The following is a 13970-nucleotide window of genomic DNA, read 5'->3' on the forward strand; positions in this document are numbered from 1 at the left end:
GGTCTGTTTCTGGGCTCCGTGTTCTTTCACTGGCCCACCCATTCTTGTCCCATACCACAGTGTTTTGAGGATCAAGCCCACATTGCTTTTCTTCAACACTGGCTTAGCTTTTCTTGACTGCACTGTCAAGGGATTTTTTTTTTTAATTTATTATTTCCTTGAACTACTCCATTGGGATTTTTATTGAAATTGCATTAAAATGTATAGATTGATTTCAACAGGATTGCCATCTTTACATTACTGTCATTCCATCCATAAACGTATATGTCTTCAATCAAGCCTTTTAAAATTTCTTCTAATAATGTTTTGTAATTTCTCCATCACATTTGTATGTGCAACATTCATGATTTTTTAATTCATGTAACTTTTAAAACTTTATTCCTAGATACTATAGCTTTTGATGTTATTTGGACTAGAACAGTTTTTCCTTTTTTGAAATTTTCTGTTATTCTCATCTAGCAATGCTTTTGATTTTTTTGTATATCAGTATTATAACAAACTTCTCAACTTTCCTGTTCTAAGAGTGGTTCATAGCTCTCTTGCATTTCTATGTAGATAATAATGTCTGAAGAGGAGGAAGCTTTTTTGTCTTCTTTTATAGTACTTCTACCCTTTATTGTCTTTTGCGTGTCTTATTGCTTTGGGTAAGTCTTCCTATACAATATTGTTTAGATGTTGGCATTCTTATCTTTTTTTTTTGGCCTTAGCAGAAATATTTTACCCTTAAGTGTGATGTTTGCTGTGGTTTTAGACAAACACTTCTCCTATTTTTGCTAAGATTTTCTTGTAAATACTGAATTTTATTCAATGCTTTGTATGCCTTTAATAAAGTTAGCATACGATTTTACTCTTTCAATTCATAATGTGGTAAATATTATGAATAGGAATTATGATTTGAATCATATGTAAAATTACTAGAATAAACCCTACCCAGTCATGATGTTTTGTATATTTAGGCACTGAATCATTTAAAATTTTTTTAATTTTTTAAAAATTTTTGTTTATTTTTTTTGAGACAGTCTCACTGTGTCGCTCAGGCTAGAGTGCTGTGGCGTGATCTTGGGTCAATGCAGCCTCTATCTCCCAGATTCAAGCGATTCTCTTGCCTCAGCCTCTCAAGTAGCCGGGACTACAGGCACATGCCACCACACCCAGCTAATTTTTGTGTTTTTGTAGAGTTGGAGTTTCATCATGTTGGGCAGGCTGGTCTTGAGCTCCTTGATCCACCTACCTCAGCCTCCCCAAGTGCTGGGATTACAGGAGGGAGCCACTGTGCCCAGCCCAATTTATTTATAGTTTTAGAAGAATTTTTCCAGGCATGTTCATAAATGACAGTAGTATCTGATTTCTTTCCTTGTCCTATCTTTGTTTGCTTTTGGTATATGACTAGATTTAAATTGCTATTTCACAAAATCTATCATGAAATGTTTTGGAATACAATCGAAACTTTATTTTTGTGTTCTTTTTGTTACCTAAATATCTCTTTCTCTTACAATTCCTATGATAACCTAGAAATTTAAGTCTCTGGTTTGGTGTCTGGAATAAATAACCACGAGGTTAGGAAACTGGGTTAGTCCAAAGAAATCACTTTCCTCATTTGAACCAGCTGCCTAAAATCCAGTGTTTTACTGCAAACCAAAAAGAAATGCCAACTTTTAAAGTATCAAATGCATTTATTTTGTATAACTAAAAAAAAAAAAAAAGAGAGAAAGAGAGAGAGAAAGAAGAAAGTAGCCCCCTCTTGGAATACAGAAACGTAAACTGCAATTTGAGTTTCCTTTAAGAATGAAAAGTGAGGAAATAAAGATCATTCCTCCATATTGAACGTCTGTTTCTAGACATTCCGTTGTTTCTTAGCAGATTAAAATCATCGAAGCTCTCTCCCTTCCTCCCTCAGAAGACCAGAGTAAAACTTTCTTTTTCCTTCCACTCTTTTCTTTATTCAGTATACCTATGTTGAGTCATTACTCTGTATGAAACCATGGACTAGTCTAATAGTGTAAGGATGAATGACACCATTGTACAGCAGAGGCAATAAGTCACATAATCAAGGAAGGAACAGAATGCTTTGAGAATGCTAAGGAATGTGCAATTAATTTTGTCTGAGGGGGACTTTACAGAGCAACTAACACATGTCTGAAGACAAAATAAATTCTTTGGGCCAGGCTTTTTCTTCTCCTTGTTTGTAGTTTAGGGAGTGAAATCATGGGATGCATAAAACAGCAACGCAAAGGAAGGTGGAATCGTTTTCTTTTCTAGTGTATTTCCATACCACCAAAATGTCTGACTTCTGTACATGGTAGAGATATTTTTACCCACACTTTTTTCAACTGGACTTTTCCAGGCCAGTGCCTGGAAAGTATGAGTGAAATTATTGCAGTAATTTCTCTTCCGTGCACATGTGTCTGTAGATGCAGTGGGTCAAAATACCAGCTGATTTAGGCAATGGGAAAGGGAAGTGCTGCTGAGAGTTCTGAGACCGGAAGGGGAGGGGCTGCATCCTCCAGTCTCTCTCAGTGTAAAGGGTTAGAAGATTCAAGGTCATAATATAATTCCTGCCTCAAAGTTCACATCAGGGGTCAGAAAAGCTTCACATGTGGTATGTTCTGTAAATGAGAACAGTGTTTCCTCTCATTTCCCACCCAACTAAGAGACCTGAGCTCAAGTAGGAAACTATAATTGTTTCAACAGTCCTACTCAAAATGGAGAAACTATTTAAAATAATTACTACAGGAAAAGAGAAAATATCCAGATCCTGAAGGCAAGATAACTCTAATTTAGCTTTGAATACAAAACACAATCTGTGAGTTATTTCTTCCTCCTCGTGCAAAAGTACAGGTGCACCTTAGCCACACTGATGCATTCTGGGTATACATACATGTGAAATTTCACCTTACTCACACTGATGCAGTCCTGGTGCGCATGTACAGTTGTACATTACTCACACTGATGCGGTCCTGGTGCACATGTGCAGTTGTGCATTAGTCACACTGATGCAGTCCTGGTGCACATGTACCATTGTGCATTACTCACACTGATGCGGTCCTGGTGCACATGTGCAGTTGTGCATTAGTCACACTGATGCAGTCCTGGTGCACATGTACCATTGTGCATTACTCACACTGATGCGGTCCTGGTGCACATGTGCAGTTGTGCATTAGTCACACTGATGCAGTCCTGGTGCACATGTACCATTGTGCATTACTCACACTGATGCAGTCCTGGTGCACATGTACAGTTGTGCATTACTCACACTGATGCAGTCCTGGTGCACATGTACAGTTGTGCATTACTCACACTGATGCAGTCCTGGTGCACATGTGCAGTTGTGCATTACTCACACTGATGCAGTCCTGGTGCACATGTACCATTGCGCATTACTCACACTGATGCAGTCCTGGTGCACATGTACAGTTGTGCATTACTCACACTGATGCAGCCCTGGTGCACATGTACAGTTGTGCATTACTCACACTGATGCAGTCCTGGTGCACATGTGCAATTGCACATTAGTCACACTGATGCAATCCTGGTGCACATGTACAATTTGCATTACTCACACTGATGCAGTCCTGATGCACATGTGCAGTTGTGCATTAGTCCCACTGATGCAGTCTTAGTGCACACATGCAGTTGTGCATTAGTCACACTGATACAGTCCTGTTGCACATGTGCAGTTGTACATTAGTCACACTGATGCAGTCTTGGTGCACACGTGCAGTTGTGCATTAGTCACACTGATACAGTTCTGTTGCACATGTGCAGTTGTGCATTACTCACACTGATGCAGTCTTGGTGCACATGTGCAGTTGTGCATTAGTCACACTGATGCAGTCCTGGTGCACATGTACAGTTGTGCATTAGTCACACTGATACAGTTCTGTTGCACATGTGAGTTGTGCATTAGTCACTGATACAGTTCTGTTGCACATGTGCAGTTGTGCATTACTCACACTGATGCAGTCTTGGTGCACATGTGCAGTTGCACATTAGTCACACTGATTCAATGAGAAATCCATAGTCTTCACCTGATGAGGCTATAACTGTCCCATGTCTGGTATTTAGAAGTGTCTTCAGTGGCTGATGCACTGCATTCCAGGTCCCAACTGTGCTCATAGTACTTTGCGTGTTTGCATATCTTTTATAGCTAGATGTTTTCCTCTATCCCGCCACACTCTCTGTTGCCCACCAAATTCCAGCCACTGTGGCTTCCTTTCTATACCTCACAGGAGAACCCACCAAGTTCATTCTATACTAATTTGCAATCCCATTCTTTTTTTTTCTGAGACAGTCTTACTCTGTTGCACAGGATGGAATGCAGTCAGGCAATCTCAGCTCAGTGCAACCTCCACCTCCCGGATTCAAGCAGCCCTCCCTCCTCAGTCACCTAAGTAGCTAGGATTATAGGCACTCACCACCATGCCTAGCTAATCTTTTTTTTTTTTTTAATCTTTTTGGCTAGTCTTTGTATTTTTAGTAGAGATGGGGTTTCACCATATTGTCCAGGTTGGTCTCAAACTCCTGGCCTCAGGTAATTTGCCTGCCTCAGCCTCCCAATGTGCTGTGATTATAGGTGTGAGCCACTGCGCCCGGCCTACGATCTCATTCTTAAATGACTTTCTCTGTCAAGACTTCCTGAACTCAAATACCACCTCCTCAGAGAACCTTCTCTAACTGTCCCAACCTTCTTTCACCCTTGCCCAGTCTCAGTTGCTCTCTATCAATCTACCTTCTATTTCTTCATATCACATAGTGCAATGTGATATTATGATGTTTATTCAATGATTAGTACTTTTCACCTGTGGTCAGAACATAAACACATGGGACAGGGCCTGTATCCACCTTGTTTACCCCTATAACCTCATTGCCTCTGACCATGCCTGGCACGTCGTCTTTTAGTAATTGCTTATTGAATAGCAAGCAAAGAAAGTAGATAGGTGCAGCTTCATAGGGATAATAGCCCTAACCAGGAGCAGTGGCTTATGTATGTAATCCCAACACTTTGGGAGGCTGAGGGAGGTGGATCACTTGAGGCCAGAAGTTCAAGACCAGCCCAGCCAACATGGTGAAACCTCATCTATAATAAAAATACAAACATTAGCTGGGCATGATGGTGGTCACCTGTAATCCTAGATACTTGGGAGGTTGAGGCAGGAGAGTCGCTTGAACCTGGGAGGCGGAGGTTATAGTGAGCTGAGATTACATCATTGCACTCCAGCTTGGGCAAGAGAGCAAGACTCTGTCTCAAAAAAATAATAATATAATAAAGTAACAGTATAGTGCATTGTTATGGTGTCAGACTCAAACAGGCCTTTAATCCATTACCACTTGCTGACTTTCATTGTTCCATGAAGGATATTAGTGTGCAATGAAAGATATCTATACTTATCAGAAAGGCCACTAAAATACTCCTCCCTTTTCCAGTGACATGCTGTGTAAGGCTGGAATTTTTTTCCTGTGTACTTCAACCAAAACAACAGATTGCAACAGATTGAATGCAGAAACAGATATAAGAATCCAGCTATGTTCTATCAAGTTAGAGAGTAAAAATTTGCAAAAATAGGAAACAATGCTACTCTTCTCACTAAATTTTTTAAGAGTATAAACAGGTTCTGACACCAAAAGTTTCAGAACCAGTGCCTTAGAAAGAGGAACACCACATGATAAACTCCATTGACGTTGTGGCTCTCTTTCAAATATGAAAGGACAAATGAAGATACTCAGAATTTGAGAATAATAGCTAACATGAAAGACAGAAGCTAAAATCATCAAAAAGGGAACTCAGTAGAAAACAAAGAACAGGAAAGAAAAGTACAAAATCAGTATCATCATCATCATGGCATCTTTGGAAATAAGGGAAGATTTTGCACCCATGAAATAAGAACAGAAGCATAAGCAAGAAACATCCAAAATGCATGTTAAAAAAAAACTTTGAAATTGAAAATCTGATGGTAGAGACAAAAAATCAATAAAAGAAATGGAAAAAGAACAAAAGGACAAAAAAGAAATGGGAAATAAAGTAGAAATCTCCCCCACCCAAAAAAAAAAAAAATGGAGCAATAAACAGGAAGAGAGTAGAACAGGAAGAATGAGGAAAATTAGAATCTCAGACCAGGAGATCCAATATGTGAGTAATAAGAACTTTAAAACTGGAAGGGAGGAAATATCAAAGATATAACTCAGGAGCAGATACTCTTTTTTTTTTTTTTAAACAGAGTCTCACTCTTGTTGCCCAGGCTGGAGTGCAATGGTGCAACCTCAGCTCACTGCAATCTCTGCCTCCCAGGTTCAGGTGATTCTCCTCCCTCAGCCTCCTGAGTAGCTGAGACTACAGGTGCACACCACCACACCCAAGTAGTTCTGTATTTTTGGTAGGGACGGGGTTTCACCATGTTGGCCATGCTGGTCTTAAACTCCTGATCCCAGGCAATCTACCCTCCTTGGCCTCCCAGAGTGCTGGGATTATAGGCATGAGTCACCACACCCAGACAGGAGCAGAGATTCTCAAGTGTTTTGGTCCAGGATCTCTTACATGCTTAAAAATACTAAAGACCCAAAAAGCTTTTTTGTTTGTGTTTTATTATGTTTTGTTTGCCACATTAGAAATGGAAACTGAGAACTTGTTATCTATTTACTAATACTAAAAAAGAAACTAGCCCACATATTTCTAGAAAAATAATTTTGCTACTTTTTCCACTAATTTTATTTGTTTGTTTTGGAACTGTTTTGCATTTTTACAGATCTTTTTACTGCCTGACTTACTAGAAGACAGCTGAATTCTCATATCTGCTTCAACTTTCCATCTGTTGTGATATCACATGTCATGTAGCCCCTGGAAAAGTTCACTGTACTCTCATGAGAGAATGAAAGTTTAAAAATTTAATAATGTTTCAGTGTTTGTATGAGGTCCAACCTTGTGGACCTCCTAAAGGGGTCTCATCTCAGGAACCCCAGGGGTCCTTAGACCACACTTGAAGAATTACTATCCAGATCATTTCCCAAATTTTTACATTGGCTTAGTATATGAGAAAAGACCCACCCAAAGCCTACTATCACAAAATGTCACAATTATATCAACTAAGGGAAAACTCTAAAAGCTTTCAGAATGGGCTGGGGATCAGAATAATATTGGAATCTCAAGAGCAGCTTTGGAATCTATAAAGCAGCAGATAGTGCCCTGAATACTTAGAGAAAATTACTTTCAACCAAGAATTTTATATCTACTGATGTTATTAGCCAAGTGTGAAGGGAGAACATTTTGAAACAGGAAGAGTCTCAGAAAGCATACCTCCTGTTACTCTTTCTGAGAAAGCTATTGCTTGATATTGTAATCTCTCAAAGGAGGGAATACATTGGAAATAGTATCTAAGAAGCAAGGCATTCAATACAGGAGACCAGCAAGGGTCATAATTAGGATTATGTTGAAGAAATAATCAGCAGGCCTGGAGAGCAGCCTGTCCAGGTTGAAGCAGAGGTCACCAAGAGAAAAATGCAAACAATAGAATATCTGAAGTTTGAACATAGTGAGACAAGATTTATACTTCTAGCACACAATTTGAGAATAAATTAATGGTGTTGACCTTGAAAAACGAGAAAAAAGAGAAACAATTTTAACTCCAGGGAAAACTTGATTCTCTAAGAAAGGAAATGAAATCATCATATACTCTAAGGCTAACAGGGAATAATATTTACATAGTCTTTAAAGATGTAAATTCTGATGTTTAATCAACTTGTATAACAGAACTAGTTGAGAAGCTGGGTACAGTGGCTCACACTATCCAGCACTTCAGGAAGATCACCTGAGCCCACGAGTTTTGAGACCTGCCTGGTTGACAGAGCGAGACCCTGTCTTTAAAATTTAAAAAAAAAAAAAAAAAAAAAAAGATCTTAGAACTAGTTGAGGAGACAGAGGGGTAAGTTTAAGTTTGGGGAAACTGAGAAGTAAATAACATCTAAAAATAAAAACTAATGAAAATCATAATCAGCGTGTTTAGAAACATGGGCTTTCTTAGAGCGGAAGCAGCCTAAAGAATCAAAAATGCTTCTAGGCAGTGCCCATTGAGAATGAGAAGTGGAAAACAAGAAACTGCTTGTTTTTATTATAATTCCTGTGAACCACTGAACTTTTATTAAATATATAACATGGCTCATTAAAATAAACACTTAACATAGTAAAGTATGTATTAATATCACTTACGTGGAGTGCAATTTGGAAATGTGTTAACGTTTACACTGAGAATGTTTTTTGGCCCATCAATTCCATAAATAGAATTTTATCCAACAGTGCGAGAGTCATTGAATTAATTATGGTGCAGTCACACAATGAAGTGTTAAGCTTTTACTTAAAAAATGATACTGCCAGTAAAAAAATAACGTGGATTTGCATTTGAGGAAAGATACTTCCCTCCCCAGCATCTCTCTCCTTTAAAGCACTATCTTTATTATAATTTTGTTAGTGTGATTTTTTTCTTTTTTTTTGAGACGGAGTCCCGCTCTGTTGCCCAGGCTGGAGTGCAATGGCTCAGTCTTGGCTCACTGCAATCTCCGACTTCCAGGTTTAAGCCGTTCTCTTGTCTCAGCCTCCCAAATAGCTGGGATTACAGGTGACTGCCACAACGCCTGGCTAATTTTTTTGTATTTTTAGTAGAGATGGGGTTTCTTCATGTTGGCCAGGCTGGTCTCAAACTCCTGACCTCAGGGGATCCTGAAGGTGATCCTAAGCCTCCCAAAGTGCTGAGATTACTGGTGTGAGCCGCCGCACCTGGGCTGCCAATGTGAAAGTTTATTGAATGCCTGCCTCTTCCAGTGGATTGGAAGCTCCATAATACCAGAGCCACAGGGTCTCCAACCCCCAAGTCACAGAGCAATACCAGTCTGTGAGCTATCAGGAACTGGGCCGTGCAGGAGGTGGTGAGCAGCAAGCGAAGCTGAGCCCTACGCCCTGTCAAATCAGTGGCGGCATCAGATTCTCATAGGAGTGCGAACCCTATCGTGAACGGTGCATGCGCAGGATCTCGGTTGTAAGACTCTAATGATAAGTGTAATGCACTTGAATCATCCCAAACCATCCCCACAACCCAGTCTGTGGAAAAGTTGTCTTCCACAAAACTGGTCTCTGGTGCCAAAAAGGTTGGTTGGGGACCCCTGAGAGCCCATATCTCACTTCACTCACTGATGTGTTCCTAATCCTTTACGCTGTGCCTGGTAACCAGGCAGCTGTTTGATGTCTAAATGAGCATGGATGAGCATTCATGTAGATGATGACAAGCGTCTATAAAACTGAAATTATAGGCAGGGCATAACTCTTGTGGGAGAGCTATGGGTTCAACCTGTGTTTAATCCCCTGCTCCACCATGACCTTGGGTAAGTCCCTTACCTAAGCCTGGGATACAATGACAGCAGGTCCTCAGTTATCCAATTATATGATTCCTTGTAAATGCCGTGGAAATGTTTAAACTTTTAAATTGTACAAAATGTACTCATCCAGAAGACTATAATCTAATACTTCCTGGCTGTTATTTTTTTATTAGTGAACTTCTGCAAGATTTGGAAAACTGTGAAAATGATCCTGTGGCCATAGCAGAGTGTTTTGTGTCCAAGGTAAGCAGGGTTCATTTTTCTGGGCCAACTGAGACAGCTACAGAGTACAGAATTTTTCATTTTAAAGTTAAAATGACTTGTTGGTTTTATATCAGATGGAGTTAGCCACAGATGTTTCTCTGCTCTTTTTGTTTCAGTAGCAAAAATGTATTGTTCCTGGAGAAAGGGAGACACTAACCTGTAGCTGTTCTAGAACTTTCACAGTAACTGGATAATGTTACTCTTTGCTAGGAAAAACTTAAAGCTTGGGAGGGGAGAGTCAGGAGTAGAAAAATGTTAGACAAATAGGCCAGGCTTGGTGGCTCATGCCTGTAATCCCAGCACTTTGGGAGGCTGAGGCAAGTGGATCACCTGAAGTCAGGAGTTTGAGACCAGACTGGCCAACATGGTGAAACCCCATTTCTACTGAAAAAAAAAAAAAAAATTAGCCAGGCATGGTGGCATACCTGTAATCTCACTACTTGCAAGGCTGAGGCAGGAGAATCACTTGAGCCTGGGAAGCAGAGGTTACAGTAGGAGCCGAGGTAGTGCCATTGCACTCCAGCCTAGGCGACAAGAGGAAGACTCTGTCTAAAAAAAAAAAAAAATTCAAGAGACTCTAGATATTTTATGTATAATCTATAATTATCTCTAATGTAGATAATTATCTTTTGAAGGATAGGAGCAGGATGAATCTCCTACATTTTAAAAATGTACTCTTTTACAGTTTCTTAAGCTGCATCAATGGTTTAGAAAAATACAAGGAAAGCATTTGACTTTCAAAGCCTAAATGACCATGAGCTCATGGTCCAAACTCGAATAGGAGATGGAATTCTGAAACATACCCAACGAGCCTTTCCTACATTACTTTCTCGGTATGCTACCTAGTATGTATATATAGATTCCAGTCTTGTTTAAATTCCCTTAAACATTCAACAGCTTTTGTTTGGAAAGCCTTTAGCAAAATTGTTTTGCAGCAAACCTTCATGTGGTTTCTGCAGTTGTAGTTTGAAGAAGGTTTAAGAAAAGTTCACCATGACGTTTTGAGACCCACTGGGAATTAGCACTTCATTTTGCGCCCCAGAGTCCGGTGTGAACTGGGAGAGGTCGTTCCAGTCTGACCTGGCTCTGGACTGTTCCACAGTGTCTTTTCTGATGGCGGCAGATCCATCCGGATGGCTTCCAAACACAACACCCTGGGTTTTATTGGAGCAAAGTTCCTTAAAGGCAATCCGCAGGCTCATATATAAAACTCTCCTATGTGTGTGTATGTGCACATGTAAAATGTTTGTGCACACACATTTACACATGTGTAAGCGCACACATACAATCCTTTTCACAAGTTGCCTGTGTCAAAATTGGGCAGGGATTTGAAAAAAAAAAAAAAGGAGAAAAATGAAAGATGGAGAAATGGGTAAAGAGATATGCTGAGTATTTCAAAGGAGGTAGGTTAAAATAACCACAGCACATAAACAACGTAGAAGCTTTCGGAAACGCTTGGGCCTTCGCTGGTAACTAATCACAAGTTGATTAAAGATGTTCCAGCGTATGCTTAGCTCTTAATTATTCACATAAAAGTTTGTTTATGTGCCATGTTGCCAACTCCCAAATCTTCCTTTTCATTGTAATATTGCCAAGTTTAATTAGAAGACTGATGTAAGCACTCACACTTTCGCATGGAAATGGGATGGTGAGGGAGTGCTGGGCCAGGCACCGCCTGCCTTTCACTCAGCACCCTGACATTTACAAGATGTTACTGCTTCTGAAACACAACCCGCTGCTCAACTCTAAGGAGGAATGGAAAATTGCTTTAATTGGGAGGCCATTAATGAAAGAGGTGAAGCCGGCGGTTGACTTCTGCTTTTATCTGAACCACTGGGGCTTGCACAGAGATTCATCTTTGACCTCGCTTACTGTCATGGTATGTGTCGGTTACCAAAGTCCTTGTCGACAAATGGAGAAAATGGTTGCTTTTTACCTGGTACTCATGGAAGAATGAACCCACCATTCTCTCTAAGGACAGAAATTAAAGTTTCCTACTAGGCAGGCCAAATCTCCCAGTAAACATTTGTCTGTTTTAGGTCTCTGGAAACACCTAGAATGGCCCACTTTACTGCTTTTACCTCCCCACTCACATCCATCCCTCATCTTGCCTGGCAGCAAGGCTGACCCAGGGTAACGTTTAGAAGGAGGACAAAGTCTGTCTTTAGAGCCTCAACATTCCCTTAGTTGCCTCCTCTCCCTCACTGTCTGGCTCTCTCTCTTCTCTCTGTTGGTGCCTTCTTTTAGAGCCCACACACACACATGCACACACACGCACGAGCACATGCACACACACACGAGCACACGCACAAATGCACAGGCACACACACGAGCATGTGCACACATGAGCATGCACACACACACACACAAGCATGCACATGTGCCACCCACTTACTGAAATTATCCTCAAGGAAGTATGGGATATTGGATATTCATATCATTAGAGTGAATTGAAGTCAAAGTTAGCTTACCCATATGCTATTTACATCTTAAGTCTTTCTTGTCATGTCCAGTGAAAACTTCTCAGGAATCAGAGAGGGAGAGGAGGACCCTGTGGCAGTAGAAACCCTAAAATCACACATACTGCTTTACTGTGGCTACCTATTCAATAGATATTTGAGGGACCCATGTGCTTGATTGATCAGCACTGATGATGTCATATTTTGGTTCTTTCATAATTAAATGTCCCATTTGTGTGTCATCTCTAATTACAGCTTGAAAGATTTGAAGAACAAGAAGGAAATAGCTTTTTTTTTCTTTTTTTGAGACAGTCTCGCTCTCTCAGGCTGGAGTGCAGTGCGATCTCAGCTTACTGCAACTCTGCCTTCCAGGTTCAAGTGATTCTCTGCCTCGGCCTCCCAAGAGGCTGGAATTACAGGTGCCCGCCACCACACCCAGCTAATTTTTGTATTTTTAGTAGAGATGGGGTTTCACTGTCTTGGCCAGGCTGGTCTTGAACTCCTGACCTCATGATCCACCTGCCTCAGCCTCCCAAAGTGCTGGGATTGCAGGCGTGAGCCATTGTGGCTGGCCAGGAAATATCTTTACTTATAATTTGTATATATTTGTAAAACATATTTTCCTAAATCCTTCAGTGAATTTGGGGTAGCATATTTAATAACTAATGGTGTGTAAGGATTTACCTAACTAGGAGCTGTTGATTTTTGTGTGAAATCATCATTTGTAAGGTCCACAGAGCTTTCCACACCTAAGGGCAAACTTGCATTTAATTCCAATTAAGGATATATAGCTGATTTAAATCAAAACCTTCCAATTTAAAATAGGGATAGAGCCATGATGTCACAAAATGCACAGAAGTTCAGTTGTGCAAAAGTCACGAAGTCTTACGATAGCTGGGTATGAGTAGGTCAACTATATTGTGCAATTTCATTGAAACTATTGCTTTCTAATTTGGTATTTCAAATGATCCTACAGGTCCCAAAATGTAAGAAAAGCCAACTTGATACTGTTCAATTCCAGGTTGAGTATAGCAAGAGGCAGGAAAGAAAAAGCAAGAAACTCAGTAAAGTCAGAGAAAAGTCCCCTTTTGGTACATTAACTCACTCATAGACCTTGAACAAGTCCCTCTGCCATTTTCATCCATGGAGCCAGGGCTGGCTTCAGGAACCAGTAAGTGAACTCAGCTGCACAAAGGGGCCCAGGTGGAGTCTGTAGCAATCGAGGTGTTTGCCTGTCTCCTGGGGATGCTCATTGCCATGGGAAACTGCAGGTCCAGGGCTGATGGGTCTTATATTTTTCAGGAGAAGCTAGAAATTGAAATATTTATATCTTTCAACTTTTAAAAGTTGGCAACTAATTTAGCTTTTTTTAAATACCATGCTTGAAAATTTGGTACAGTGCTGGAAATGTTGGCAAGGCCATGGGGAAACAGACCCTCTCACAACTGTAGGAAAACAAAATGGCCTGGATCCTATGGAGAGGAAGTGGGTTATGCATTGAGCATCCAGATTTACCCTTCCACCCACCAAGCCTACATCGAGAGATCTGTTCCAGGGATACATTGACAGAAATTCATGCCAGCATAATACTGTTCTTTGCAGTGATGTTTGTTACTGCAATAGACTAAAAACAGCCCAAATGTCCCTAAACAATAAGCTGGTTGAATCAACTGTAGTATGTCTACATAATGAAGTACTGTGAGGCAATACAGTAAAGAATATCTCGGCCGGGCGCGGTGGCTCACACCTTCAATCCCAGCACTTTGGGGGGCCGAGGTGGGCAGATCACCTGAGGTTGGGAGTTCAAGACCAGCCTGGTCAACATGGTGAAACCCTGTCTCTACTAAAAATACAAAAAATTTACCAGGTGTGGTGGTAGGCACCGGTATT

At 40.5% G+C, this 13970-nt stretch overlaps 1 protein-coding gene across 9 annotated transcripts in view; it reads left to right on the forward strand.

Annotated features, from left to right (window-relative positions):
* The window catches only part of PLEKHG1 (pleckstrin homology and RhoGEF domain containing G1), a 249418-nt gene that overhangs the window by 177021 nt on the left and 58427 nt on the right, over positions 1–13970 (forward strand). For all 9 annotated transcript variants that reach the window (XR_013534630.1, XR_013534632.1, XR_013534629.1 and 6 more), the window contains one exon: positions 9531–9600. Coding sequence is in view for 5 of the 9 variants with exons in the window: in XM_035296959.3 (XP_035152850.3) it covers positions 9531–9600 (70 nt within the window). In the remaining 4 variants the exon portion in view is untranslated. The remainder of the gene's footprint in view (positions 1–9530; positions 9601–13970) is intronic.

The sequence above is a fragment of the Callithrix jacchus genome, chromosome 4, assembly GCF_049354715.1.
Source record: "Callithrix jacchus isolate 240 chromosome 4, calJac240_pri, whole genome shotgun sequence".
NCBI lineage: Eukaryota > Metazoa > Chordata > Mammalia > Primates > Cebidae > Callithrix > Callithrix jacchus.